Source organism: Anoplophora glabripennis, unplaced genomic scaffold (assembly GCF_000390285.2).
Source record: "Anoplophora glabripennis isolate ALB-LARVAE unplaced genomic scaffold, Agla_2.0 scaffold51, whole genome shotgun sequence".
Lineage (NCBI taxonomy): Eukaryota > Metazoa > Arthropoda > Insecta > Coleoptera > Cerambycidae > Anoplophora > Anoplophora glabripennis.
The window spans coordinates 374055-389639 of NW_019416324.1; the positions used below are offsets into that span (position 1 = coordinate 374055).

The 15585-nt window shown below is 32.6% G+C and overlaps 1 protein-coding gene across 4 annotated transcripts in view; it reads right to left on the reverse strand.

The window, feature by feature from the left end:
- Window positions 1-2755: 2755 nt before the first annotated feature.
- Window positions 2756-15585, reverse strand: part of LOC108907659 (proton-coupled amino acid transporter-like protein pathetic) — a 56550-nt gene continuing 43720 nt past the window's right edge. For all 4 annotated transcript variants that reach the window (XM_018711429.2, XM_018711428.1, XM_023454091.1 and 1 more), the window contains exons 2-5: window positions 11354-11415; window positions 9109-9252; window positions 7695-8504; window positions 2756-5293 (exon numbers count right to left, since the gene is read on the reverse strand). In XM_018711429.2, coding sequence (XP_018566945.1) covers window positions 4888-5293; window positions 7695-8504; window positions 9109-9252; window positions 11354-11361 — 1368 coding nt within the window. In that variant the 5' untranslated portion in view covers window positions 11362-11415 and the 3' untranslated portion in view covers window positions 2756-4887. The remainder of the gene's footprint in view (window positions 5294-7694; window positions 8505-9108; window positions 9253-11353; window positions 11416-15585) is intronic.

A 15585-nucleotide genomic window follows, 5' to 3' on the forward strand; every position in this document is an offset into this window, starting at 1 on the left:
TTTTGCTTTATTATACAATTTCTTATACAGTTTTCTGGACCATCAAGACCAGTCCCCACTCATCGTATTTAGAAAATGTTTATCCAATATCTAGTCCAGGCTGTCCAGGCGGAGCAGTAAAAGTAGGCTTTGGCGTTTGTGTTTTCTTGTACAGAAAAATCCCAAATGTTATATGCACTAAGCGGTACTGCTTTGGCTTGGGTGACTCGTATATCCACGTAGATTTTTGGCTTTTTGACTTTCAAATATCACTAGAAATGAAAATTTTTCTATGCGCATAAAAAAAAACATGGGCTTAACTTTTGGCGGCACAATATGTTAAAAAAAATCGAAAAATGTCATATTTTTCTTCCTATTTAATTATGTATCTTTTCAAGAGTTGATTTGAGGAGAAAATGGAAGAGGAAAAAAATGTTTGTAATTAAATTTTTTACAAAATATGACTCGTTACAAATAGAATGAATCATGATTATTATTGTAAAAATCGAAAAAATTGCCAAAAATGGGGTTGAAAAGACGTTACTTTTTAGATAATTTTTTTGTGGTATTTGGGTACAGGACCTTCATACTTGGCTTAAGAAAACTTCATGTTATGTAGAATCATCACACCAAATTTCATCGAAATCGGTTCGATAGATTTTGCATAATTTGCAATCTAGATTTAAAAAAAAAAATTTGCAAATTTTCAAAATTTTGCACAGCAAAAACCAAGGCCCTTAGATACTTGAAAATTTAATCACATATAGAAGGGCTCCCAAGCTTTCAAACGCTTTTTGAAAAATTCGATTCCGTCAATTAGGAGAGCTCTGGCGCTTGTTTAAACATTGATCGATTTTTGTACTTATAAACAATTAGAATAACTGTGAAATTCAATCAAATCAAATTTTTTAAAGCACGTTTTAAAAGTTATTAAGTATGAATAAAATATTATTGATTTTTTATAATTAATTTATTAATTTAATCATCATTTCTTTTGTGGTTAAAGTATAATTAATATATTATTTATTGTTTAATATATAAGCAAATTAGAAATTAACTCATATTATATTACTAATTTTCGACATATTTTGAAAATAATTGTTGTTTAAACAATTTTAGAATATTTAAATAAATTTGTTTTTGATCTTTGATAAACAGTATATAAGTTTATACACTTACATTTGATGAAATAGAAAAATAAAGTTGATAATTAAATGAAGTTTAAAGATAAATAATTATTATCGGACTGTTGAAAGACCAATAATTATTAACGACAGGCATTTGAAAATACGTTGTTTTTTTAGATCACGAGACATTTTAAAAAAAAATCATCAAAATCGGACCTCTAGAAGCTGCTATATTAAAAATTCTTAAGCGCGTCGCGGTTTTGAACTGGCCAATTCAGTTTCGAGCAGGCCGAAGCGGCCGCGCTCTGCTTCCCCCATCACCACCACCACCACCCGTACGATTTTCTTGAATTTCTTGCTTGTGTAAATAACTTTAAACGCATTTTAAAGTAGGTTTCCAATGAAGAAAAGTATTGCAAACTTACACCTGGTAAGTACTCGGAATACCAGAGGTATTTTTCGAAAAATTAGCCCGGATGTCCCAGTAATTTAGTGTAAATGACGTTTAACTTTGACCGGCTATAACCACGTAACTAATTGACCAATCGATCTGTTTTATTTTTTAAAGAAGCCTCTTTCCAATAACTTTTAAAGCCTGTTTTAAAAAATTAGTTTGGATTTAATTCACAAAGTTATTCTAGTTTTTTATATGTACAAAAATTCGACCAATGTTTAAATAAGCGCCAGAGCTCTCCTAATTGACGGATTCGAATCTTTCAAAAAGCGTTTGAAAGCTTGAGAGCCCTTTTATATGTGATTAAATTTTCAAGTATCTAACGGCTTTGGTTTTTGCTGTGCAAAATTTTGAAAATTTTAATTTTTTTTTTCAAAATCTGGATTGCAAAATTATTATGCAAAATCTATAGAACCGATTTGGATGAAATTTGGTGTGATGATTCTACATAACATGAACTTTTCTTGAGCCAAGTATGAAGGTCCTATATCCAAATTAAAGACCCCAAAAAAATTCCCTAAAAAGTAATATTTTTTAACCCCACTTTTGGCGATTTTTTCGATTTTTACAGTAATAATCATGATTCATTCGATTTGTAGCTAGTCATATTTTGTAAAATTCAATTATAAACATTTTTTTCCTCTACCATTTTCGCCTAAAATCAACTCTTGAAAAGATATATATTTAAATAGGAAGAAAAATATGACATTTTTCGAATTTTTTTAACATATTGTGCTGCCAAAAGCTAAGCCCACTTTTTTTTGTATGCGCATAAAAAAATTTTCATTTCTAGTGATATTTGAAAGTCAAAAAGCCAAAAATCTCCGTGGATATACGATTCACCCAAACCAAAACAGATACCGCCTGGTATATTATCGTTTGGAGGCTATATTTCGCATAGGATCTAGCATACCTTCAAGATTTTATGCTAGATTATAATTTTTTGCTTTGTTTCTTTCTACAAACAGTTTGTTCTGTCAAGATTTAGTATTATCCCCCATGTTTTCCCATCACTTATAGTGAGACGGCATTTTCTTTGAAATTTTGATAGCGGTTTGATTGGTGTCCTACGGCAATTTAAAAAAATGAGGAATTAAAAAAAATCTTTTGAAATTAAAAAACCATTTAAGCTAAAGTAATATAAACATAAATTAGCAGCTTGGGGATCGAGGAGAAATAAAAAATAAATAAAACATACTGAAAACAATTTCTTTATTATTTTTTTATAGTGATTTACATAATATCAGCATAACAAAATGTTTGGGAACTATCGACTTAATTCCATTTTCCAATAAAATTTGTGTACAAAATTTTCATTCGCAAGGAACGACACTTATAATATTATTTTGTTACGCTAATTTTTCAAAACAACTTTACTCAAGTTATCACAAAAGAATTTTATTCAAATTCAACTTGTTCTTCACAAAAATAAGGTTTTATAATTAGGATGCTGTGAAAGTATGAAAATTGTATAAAAGAATATTTAAGAAAATTTTGCACAGAAATTTTGTACTTTCTACTTATTGAAAACGCTTCATAATACAATAAGACAAAATTGAATAATGCAAGCAGTGGATGACGTATAGTTTAACTATTTCTGTGATTGAGATAGATCAAATTTGTCTTACAATATTAAATAAATACTTACTTAAAAATCTAGCTGTTATCTAACACACAGATCATGACTTAGAAGAAACTGGTATAAAAATACTATTTTCCTTTAATATCGAATTCAAACCGTCGTAAAATAAATAATAAACAACATAGCGAACCAACAAAAATAAAACACTTTAATCGCGATAATAATTCCAACTTGTTGTCTGTGTGTTTTAAAGGAACATATAAAAAATAATTTCACCACTGAAACCGACCCTGTTTTTCAGCTTCTTTTTTTTTTGGCCCAACATCTGGAGAAAAATCCAGAGTCGGGATAACATAAGGCACCAAGTCAAACAGTTCCTTTGGAACTATAAATAATGTTTTCTTACTGTGTTCTCTTGCGTTAGCGTTCAAAACTTCTAAGAATATGATCCTAACACTGGAACTTACAAAGGCATGTGATACATGGAAGAACCATTGCCGTTAATTTCTTACCAAAATATACCGTTTATTGTCTGAACACTGAAAGTTATGTCAAAGTATTTGCGTTTAATGCGGCAATGCTTCTTTGAAAAATAAATCAATTATGGACAATATTTCATCCAACAAGTAAAAAGAATCTAGTTTAATTTGATCCAATTTTAAACAGAAGTTAATTTTTATGTTGCTGAAGAATCAAAATTCAATTAGTTAGGATTGTTTTTACTTGTCTCTTTTTTGGAAGCCCATTCTGTCTAAATTATGGATAAATATTTTGATGAAATTATTTAGGCTTTGAAATAGGGAAATTTAAAAAAAATGGGTATGGAAATAAGTTCTAACTGTGGGAAGGTTCATAAAATATCGTAAAAATCTTTTAATTTTGTTCTATTTTTCTCGTTTATACGAATAATTATAAAGGAAAATAAAGTTTCTCTATTTATATGCTAGTATGGTAAAAAAACATGGAAAATTACATGTCAAGGAATAAATTTACTTCTGTAAATTATTTTGGTATGCAATGAATCAAAATAAACCAAATATTTTACGAATATTTCCACAATTGTATAACTATAATGAATCTATTCTTAATTTTAGTAGTACTTTCTAGATTGCTTCTAGGGAAAAGGAAAAATTTATTCCGTTAAAAGTAATGAACACCGACATAAGGACACTATAATTTGAGCTTATCAAAATAAACTAATCTAATAATCACAATTACGTTTTTATAAATATTGGATGGCTGATCAATCTCTCACTATAAAAAGATTAAATTATATGGGAAAAGGTGTAATGCGAAATAAACTACAAACTAACGAAAAGGAGAGAAAAAGGTCATGAGATACTATCAATAGAAAATATTTTTATTTTGGAAAAATCACAGTTAAAACTGCAGTCTACACTCTATATTTAGCGCAGCATTTCTAAACGTCCCTATTTGTTTGTAATGAGGTAAGCAGCGTTTCGAATTTCATATAAAAGTACCTCTTTGCAAATACTTCTATATATGTCCTTTACAATAATGGTTTTTGAATAGAATAAGGGTGAAAGTGAGCAAGTGATTCGCAAAGAAGCCTCTTTGTCAGGGAGTCGCATTAAAATATTATCCGAAAAATACTACTGTTGGAATCAATGAAAACAACTACCGGGTTCCAGCCGGTGGAATACCCAAAATGCGGCAGAACTGAGTCCTACGGACTTGACTCCCTGAAGGAGACGATAGAAACACTTAGAAATGTACATAGTCTTTCAACCACTTATGATCTCATGGACACTGTAGTATGTCCCGGTCACGAAACCAACCAGACCGAAACATATGAGGAATAAATTTTTCCATAACCTCCAGTTAAGCCTACCTAGACCGGGCTCCTCGTAATAAGTGACCAGTTCAATGATGGATGGGAAAATCAGGCCCAACATTGACAGACATACGGCTCCTACTAGGGAGATGAAGGCTCCCAAATTCGGGATGAGCACAGCCATGATTACTGTCAAGATTATGAAAACGATTCGGATGCCGTATTCTGCCAACGTTTTTCTGGAACCCACGTTATTTTTTACCGCCTTCCAGATGATCTCCATCGGAACGTAGAACTGCAGGGCATACGTGATGAAGACAGCCAGGGCGATCATGAGTTTCACGGAGTAGGCAAGCCTGAAATTCAAAGTTTGTTAATTTATTATAAAAATCATCACCATCGAGCTTACTTCCTTTAAAATCCAAGGAAAAATACGGAAAGGTATATGAAATATTTTGTAAGTGGAGGATGAAAAAAAAGCACCAAGAATTGATGAAAATTAGGGTTTCTGATTTCTCGGCCTACTTTTTTTCTCGGGTCTCGAGAATTCTCGACTAGGAATTCCCGGGAATTCTCGAATTCTCGAGAAATTTCTAAAACTTATAAAAGTCATAATTTTGGTATTGCAATGAGAAATATAAACATGCTATACAATCATCATTAACATTTATTATTTATTCAGTACTTTTATTAATTACTTAACTTAACTTAAATTAAACTTTGAGTTTCTTCATAAAAACCTTTAACTTGTTTTTTTATTAAACACTTTCAATATACTTATGTTTATTTCAATGCTTTTGAATCGTAGTTTTCTTGCAATAATAATTATTAATAATCATTAATCACGCAGTCTTTTAATTAAATAAATAGTAAATAAGGAATTTAATCGAAGAAAAAAACAAGCTTTAATTTAAAGATACAGAAGCGTTCTTCCTATTAATTTATCACTTATAATCACAATCTTTTAATTAACAAAACAAAAATAAAATAATCAACTAAAGGAACAGGAACTAAATATTTTCATAATCAACATCAACATTAGGTATCTGCTTATAATAAAATTTCTACACATACTTATAACAAGGTACAGGATGATTCACAATATTTTGACCCCCCCTTTAACTTTTTTGTTTTAAGAGTTATAAAAAAATGTGAAATACCAAAGTTGTACGATTTTTGATGAAATTTTCGAATATGAAGTTCAAACAAAATGGCTGCGGATGTTAACTTTGTTAATTTAAATGGAACACCCTGTATATTTTTACACATTTGAATAGAACGTTCCCTGTCGAGCACAGTCATATATGGTTTGTTGGGTCCATCTCTAACAATAAACGAGATAATATTAAAAAACGAAAAGAACGTTTTTTTATTAAGAAAATAAAATATTTTGTAATTGTTGGACGTTTTTCGGGTATTTCCGCCTTTTTCCAATTATGTAAGGATTTAGATTTATTTGCAATATATTTTGGCTTATCGAACATTGATATAGTCCAAAATGGGTATAAGTATTTTAACTAAATTGCACTAATTAATCCGTGAGGGGCTTATTTACTCATGGACAATGTTATATGGTAGGCTGTGACAGTGACAGGTAATATTATGACAACATTGTTATTGTTTGACAGTTTGTATTATTATTTATTTAAAATGGGTTACACAGAAGTACAAAAAAAATTTTAATATAGCAATTAAGATAGAGTAGTTAAGATATTCTCATATTCTCCATAGTTTATTTTAATCCCTAATAATATTTCAATTTTCTACTTCTGTATAACCCATTTTAATTAAATACTAATACAAACTGTCAAATAATAACAATGAAATGGACAACAGACATCTTTATTTTATTCACCATAACTAATATGCTATTAATACCAAATTTCAGTTCAATATATGTTGGTCTTTTAGAGATATTAAGAAAAATTCTTAAAAAAAGTTTGTTTTCAACACCCTATATCTCACAAACAAACCGTTCTAAGATCTACGTTTATAGGAACTTTTCTTAATAAAAAATGAATCTCTATCAACTGTTAAAATCCTACCACAAAAAACTGACTCACCCTGTATATCAAGATGACACTGGAAATTAAAACTGAAATTTCACGCTTTTTTATGCGCTATCAAGCAGGTAGATGTTACAACCGACCAGTCGGCAAGAATACCCTTTCTATGATTCCTTATAGGATTGCACAGTTTTTGAAACTAGAACATCCTCAAACATATACAGGCCATTCATTCCGAAGAACATCGGCAACATTACTGGCTAAACAGGAGTTGATGGGGCGTAGCCACAGTTGCAGAATGTTATGTTGCTGACAGTTCAAGTAACAAAAATGAAATAGCCAACAGGATTCTTTGCACTGACACTTCAACTCCAGATCATGTTGTTTTAATGGATCAGTCAGATAATATTGAATATTCATTCATAATAATTAATAAAATGTAATGTTCGTTATAGATTTTTATTTATTTGTTCATAAAACATGCATTTATAACTCGAAATCGCTTTTTTCCCTAGGGAGGTAAGTGACTTTAGTTACCTCCTTTAAAACAATGTATTAATAGTCTATTTACTATAATAGTGGACCAGATAAAAGCTACTTGTCTTGTTAAAACGTCAAAATGACACATACGAAGCAAAGAAACCAAAAGTTTTGACTATTTTCATCAATTTTGACGCAACATAGAACAGAGGTAAGTTTAATCAAATCTGTATAATTAAAAACTAAAGTCATAATAAATAAAGCTACTTACGGTTCATGTGGCAAGTTGAGAGTGATGCTGGCCTTAGTGTCTTCACCATATTTGAGGTAGCCAAAGAACCCGGTTGAGGCATATAGCACGACGACAAAGAACATTCCAATGTTCAAGACCCCAGGACATCCGATGAAGTGTGTGGGAGTTTTCATGTTATTTTCTAAAGACATAACTACACCGATGCCCTCCAAAGCAAAGATAGCGGTGGCGAAGAAGGCGGGCATTTCGGTGATGGGAGCTACCGCGGGTCTATCGGCCACCGCGGGTAAATCAATGAAAATATAATAGAAGGTTATTCCCAAACCGGTGGCTACTAGTATATTGGCAACCATGGACAAGGGAGAAAGGTACTTCAAATTCCTGATAAGGTTCATTAATATTAGGAAGGGCAAAAGGGCCACCATGTATATACGAGCGTCGATCTCTACATGAAATAATACGTCTACGACTGCCTGTAAGCTGTCGGCGACGAAAACGACGTACACGCAACAGCAGCCGATCAGATCTATAACAAGAAACATGTTTATCATGGCTTTGGCAAATTTTGCCCATGGCCGAATCGATGATGGGCCTGATAAGAAGGCAGCCTCGGCCACTTCAGCAAAACCTAAGGAAGGCACCCTCGTCCTTCTACACAGTTCGTGTGCGCTCTTTACTAAGATGTGAACGCAGTACGTGCAAATTATACCGATACCAAAAGTACAGAACAGGCCCATGAATAGACCTGCACGGGCAAATGCTAAGGGCATGGCAAGTATACCACTTCCCAGACTCCCCTTGAGCAAATGAATCAAGGTGTCCAGATCCCTGAAAAAAATTGCAAGTTGTAACGGAAACTGCTTTATTGATTTAACACTTAAAGACAAACAAGGTGATTCATTTACTTTAACACCTAATGGTTTTCAAATAATCTGGACTCTTATGGCAAGACAGATGTACAGATCACTGCATTATATTGAAAAAGTTGGAAGGGTTTGGTTTTAGTCCTGTTTTAATTAATCTCTTTTCTTCGTATACCAAGAATATAACCTACTTTGTTGCGTTTAATGGATATAAATCTCAACGGCATATTGCCAAGTTCCCTTGTCCCCCAAGGACCTAATTTAGGTCCCTTGTTGATCGAAGTTGATAGTATTTCAGACTTTTTGAGTTTGTAGAATGATCTGAGCAATATTGAAATGTAATGCAAGGAAAATCGCTTGGAACTCAACGTTTCCAAATGTAGTTACTTATACCAGGTAGATTAAAGACTTGATTACTTCATAATAAAGTTGATTCTTAAGCAACTAGGAGTCTTGGTACCTCGCATTGGCTTTTTATCCGCCAAAGGCTAATACAAATTTATTGTTTGTCTATCTAATTTTTGTCATACTCAAATAAATCACCTTTGATAATACATCTATTTACTTACGAGGTAGGATGATCCAATTTACGGTGCTGAAAGGGGTCATAATCTTCTCCCGCTTCGGGATCAGCCTTTTTATAGTCCACCAGAGGTACTGTGGATCCGTTGGCTGACTGTGTCGTTGGCACTTCATTTTTTTCACACTTATAACTGCAAACGTTTCGAATTAGATTTTGGACCTTACCTGGTCTCTTATTAGTAGATGGAGGAAATGTTACATGTATTAGTAAAAAGTTAAAAATAAAAGACTATGGGTAATTTCTCTATTAATCGAACTTGACTGGGGTTGGGACGTGATTCACGATTATGATGACCAAGGAATGTGTTCGGGATCATTTATAGACTCTTTACTTCGTAGATTCCTTATTGTCGCTTCAAAAGACAATAATAAATCTCTTGTTGTACAATTTAAGACAGCATTGAATTGTACACTGCTATGATTTGGCAAGCCCTTTGTGGTGAACCAAAATACTACTTTACTGCTAGGATATGGGAAAACTATAGGAAAAATATCTTTATTTTCTCCTAATAATTCGTAGAAAAGTTATGTAAATCAATAAAAACTATGAATATAAGTTTAGAAGCGATTTTTGTATGAAATATATTTTTATATTTATATAGGGATTAAATAGAGGCGTTAATTATATACAGGGTGTCGGGAAAACAACTTTAGTAAATTTAACAGTGAATTTTTTGCATTATTTCCACCAAAAAAGTTAGTAACTGAGAAAAACGGGTCATAATATTCTCAAAATTGATAACTGCGACTGGATTGTTACATTTTGGATCGAATGAAATTCTGTAAAAGCAGTATTTTTGTTCTGTTTGGTTTTTACGTATTAATATAACGTCACAGGTTACTAAATACGCGATGCACTGAAGCAAGTATTTAGTTTTATGTATCGTGACACTATAAAGGTCCCGAAAGGGGAGAGAGGGGGTGGTGATAGAATGGGGATGGGCGTGTGAAAGTGTAAAAATAAAAAAAATAATTACTTTCAGCAACTGAAGAAAGGAATAAAACTTGAATTTCAAAGTCTAACATACTGTTTTTTTCTGAACAAAAAGAGGTACTTTTGTAATTTAGTAAGTATAGTAATTGTACCGTTGATAGTCCAAGAATTCCGCAGCTCCTCAGCACACTCAACCACATCTCATGCGGTATCGGCATACTTCTAGCAGCTCCGGTAATAAGTAGCCAATAATCTTACAAAACTATCAAAATATAATCAAAACAACACTATCTAAACCATGTATAAATGCATGACACCCTAGGATATTTGCACATCGAATACGGGTAACACGACTATGGTAGAATATGATTAGTATAAAACGTGGCGTGGCAAATAAAGATAAAGATTCCACCAAATATAAACCAAAACTTGGCCAGACCTGCAGCTTTACTTACTCCATCTGTGTGCGCGATATCTTCATTCCACAGGTCGTGAATTGCATTGCCTGTGACTGTATCTTCAACTGCAGGTGCTTATCTAGGGTTATAGGTACCAAATATCAAATACGAATCATGGATAGGTCATAACAAGAACTTTTCACTACCCTTTTCAATGTTTCAATACGCCTCAAGGTTTATTAATGAAACCTATGTCCTCAAGAATGACATTGAATGATAGAATCTGGTTAAATTAAAGTAATTTGACTGTGTTCAGAATTTTAGAAAAGCTTTCGAATAAATAAATGGACAATACTGAGAAAAATACTGACCAAAAAAAAAATGTATTTTAATCTTGTTCTATATCTCATATCATAAACAAGTCTTCTACAAGTTATAGAAATTAAAAACACTAAACAGAAGTGGATAAATTATAAACACGTTAATTAAATTAGTTGTCATTTTGCTATGACCTTTCTGTGTCATCAAGTGCTAATAAATTATAACTAAAGCGTGTGATTTTGGTACTTATCCCCTACAGAACAATCTTCATCAAGTAATATATTATTTTTTATATAAAAAGGGACCTGTTCATAGAGGACCAGTGGTTTATACAGGGTGAAAGAATAAATAGAGGAAAAAGCGCCCTAACTATATTGCCCGCAAATATACATGGTTTTTAAAATTAAGTATATATAAAAATTTTAATATCCAATCACCAAGTAATAATAGGAGAATATCTTTTAAAAATTATGTTGTTGACATTATATTAAACTAAATTATTTGAATACCTTCATAAGAAGCATTGTGATGTTCGATGAATGAACGTATTTTTGGGGGATCGGAGCTTTTATTACTTACTTAGACATCACTACTGTGTTCACACCACCGTTTTTCTGATCGAGCTGGGCTATAATTTGAGGCTGGAACAAAAAAATGAATGTCAGGAAAACAGAAAACGCCTAAACACGATTATATGTATAAAGAAAATACAAAATAATCTTCCTAAATACTAAGCAAAAGATAATTCTAGATCACCCCGTATATCTCACAGTAAAATACACGTTTCACTTGACAAGATGGTAAAGTCGATGAATACTTCCATAGTTTCTCTAGTATCAGCGTCAGTTACAAATTTCTAACGGGGAATTTTGAGATTTAAGCGCTTGACGCCACTTTTTGCTTTCATCAGTTCAAATAAGGCATGTTCCAGTACAGAGTGACGCAATATTTGTTTTTTTGGGACGGCTCCCAACAGTACACAGTAGAAAATAATTTGTAGTGTGTCACAGAATATATGTAAAACGTAGTTCATTGCAGGCAGGTAAATGACCCCTTTGACACTCCTATACAATACCCATTCAAACCATTATTGCTATAATAGCTCGACGTTGTGCGCCGCAGAAACGAATAAACTTTTTAGAAGGAAAATGCAACGTTGCATTTTCAACTCGCAAGGCTCACTATGAGGTAGATAAAAGCAAAAACGTATGTGCAAATTGTACTGTGTTGATGTGTCGCTGCCTTCGTTATCGTTTTTGTGGAAACGATTTTTTAATTGCAATTTTGTGTGACGTAAATCATTATGTCTACTCAAAAAAATTTCTAAATTTACCTCGTATCTGACGACGTACGATAAATTTCCGTTCCTGTCCTCTTGAAAACTTGTTTTGACTGTATTAATGAAAACTGATTGATCTGTTTACAAGATCCTCAAACAGTACCGATGCACATTCTCTCATTCTAGTATCGAACAAACATTAGTTATGTTGTTTTCCACCCAAACTTATTGATTGAAGCCCTCTCGTATCATCTCAATTTATTTGAATCCCAAGGAAACGATTGGATCCAAAAATTCATTGAAACAGAATCCATGGTATTGGAAAAGAACATCATCAAAATATCAAGGAATCAAAGAAATGGAAGTCAATGATGAATGGTTAAAAAAACTCCAATTATAGTGTCATCAATCTTCATATTTAGATTTGCTTGCGTGTGTGTCGTTCGATATATAATTCGTGAATTGGCAAATTTGCCTTTTCCGCCCGGCGTAATTATTATTTTATGGGCCCTCCAACTTATCTGTTAACGTTCATTGGATGCAAAAACAAAGTGGTTAAACAAACATATACATCGCGTCAATTTTAATAAATGCAATTGAAGAAATTGTATATTATTATGCGGCGTATCCTTTTTGCAACTGTTAAAAATAGACTGGTGGGCATTTTATTATCCTTTGGATTAATTTAATAATCATGAGGAAGAATCCTCATGATTTCCTTGTATTTTCCTTCCAAATATTCCAAAATTGATTTGGCATTAATAATTATTAAACAGTTTAGGGAAAAGAAAAATATATTAACCAAAATCCTTAGCTCAACTTAAATTGACATATTTATTTACATTTTAATCCGCGATATAGCTTTAGTGGTTGTAAAGTCATTTTATTGGAAATAAAGTTAAATCACACAAATATAAATTCGGGGACCGTCGCGAGACTTGCTGTTATTTTCTATTTTGAGGTCTAGAATGAGTTGTCCGACCTGGTTAAGAGTAAACAAAGCACTTTGGGACACCGACTCGAAAGAAAAACTACACGCTGCTTAACCTTGTCCCATTTAAATCTTGGCTGAATTTATTACATGTCATCTACATTAAAAATCAAATAAATGATTACGCGTTAGATTGGTGTTAACAGGAATAAAATTGTCCCGACCTCTGTCAGATTTACTTTATGATTTAAATTAAAATGTCCTGATTTATACCCGCGGAAGCTTCCAGATGGTTCTCTTACGTTTGTGTCTAATCAGAGCAACATAATGTAATAAAAATTATACCTAAGCTTTCATATTATTTACTTCCCCCACAACCAATTTCATAGACTCATTCTAAGAATTTGGAAAGGTGTGATTTTGTCTGTATAGGTTAATGTTAATAGCGTACATTCGATTTTGCATGGAATATTTTTATGACACTGATAAACCGTTAGTTACCGCATACTGTGAAGCTTATCAGAGAGTGTGGCATATGGAATGGGCTTATCTAGTTGCTAAACAACGTAGCGAAGGTAAATAAAACACGAACACCGTAAAATTACTTGATGGAAGACGTATAGAAACGCTAATAGCGAGTGAATTGCTCCCTTGGGATGTTTTGATTTGTTCAGAAATCTGATTGGAAGAGTAGGATCCATATCATGGCCATCTAGATTACCAGATCTGAGTCCATGGACCTTCTTTTCTGAGACAGCGACTTAAATCGTTACTGCTCTGACTCGAAGGAAATTTGCGTGCGATAGTCGGAAACTGGATTTATCCACTAAGTATACCTAATCTTTCAATAAAGATACTGCGTTTCCTAAAAACATGACTTTATTTAATATCTGATTAGATTGCATAAACAAATACCTCATGAGTCACTGTCATCAAACTGATAACCAGGACCAAATTAGAAACTTAATCGTGTGAGATGGGCGCCCCTGCGAATTATCATAACGATTTCCTTGATGCGCCAAAACGTCGGAAGTCTCGGATCTATTTTTATACGCGATTGGCCGAGTAACGTGAAATTGGCTAAGGACAATTCATGCACGTGTATATCGACAATTAGACGGGTCAAAGATTTCATTGAGGTTCACAGTTGTGAGCAGTAGACTTGTTAGTGATTCATAACCGGTCTATGATATGTTCTGTTTCAATGACAGAGTGGAAAAGTTTTTAGTTTGGAATTTGTTCGACCAAAGAGAAGATTCGTCGAATGACTCGTGTCTTGCGTTTATCAACAAGGAAGATAAGAAAACCGGGAATAGGGAATTTTTGTTTCAAGAGTTACTGAAATGTTCTAGTCAAGGTTCATCCATAGCTAAATAGAGTCTAACTAAGAAAGATTGTCATCATTTGATTACGAACGTAACTGAAGGAAATTATATCTCTGAAATGTTGATCTGTTAATCTACTGTAATCTGTTACAATAGATTTAAGAAATTCCCTAATTTTATATTTCTACTCTAAATTAAATCACCAAATAATGACCTAAATAGATTATTTCATATTTTTAACTACCACTTCTTATGCATGTGAGTGGGATATATAAGATTCCTTTTACATGAGTCCATCAAAGACTGGCGAACCACCACAAGAAAAACGACGCCAAAAATGTGGCAAAATCGCCCACCTACTAGATTTCCCAATGTTTACAGTGGCGATAAAAATGTTGCGCTTGCAACATGCATATTGTTTAAAATCTTCTTATTTGGAACTGTTCCAGAAAACGTGTGCCCAAAGCAGCATAAATATGTTTCCAATTGACAACCAGTGGGAAGATAAATGTATTATATATGGCCAAATCTCCGCGTGATATTTTCGAGCCTCTTAAGTGCAAATCAATGACTTAACGGTCTATGACGAGCTGCAAAAGTTATGTGTAATTCATTTTCATAATAAGATTTGGTTTCATTCGCAACATGTAACTGTGTCGTGTTTGTATAGGTATGTAAATAAATACGTAGTTACAAAGCTGTTATTATTTGTTATTTATGTTTCCAATACCTTATTGAAGTAGGTATTTTATTAGCCGTAAAATTTTATTTCCTTTACATTTTTGCTTGTCGTTTGTAGGAAAACTCCTCGGACTAACGAAATAAAAAAAGTTTCGATACAAGGACCCGCAATTTGGCAAAAAATGTCCGACTTTCTCTGCTTTGTTCTATTATTACCCAGTTGCGTCTAAATTTTATAACATGAAGTATGGAATTTCATTAACTTGGAACTATAGGAACTTTACTGTGGATTTTTATGCAAAAAGACATGACAATTCAATAAATGGGGAGGAGAAAAACAATGCTTTCACCGAGCCACAAAAGTTTTTAACAGTTTAAAATATTCTTTTGGTGCATCACAATGTATTGCATTTCTTTTGTTATTCATTAGAAAGCTTACGACTCATTACAAAGTTGCAACCCTTAAAAACTATCCCTTATAATAAAATAAACAAAAAAATATTATTGAAAGCTTTAGATGTTTTAATGGTATGCATATGTTGAATTATAAACTTTTTATTGGTTTTCAAATGATCTATGATATATTGCAACTTTT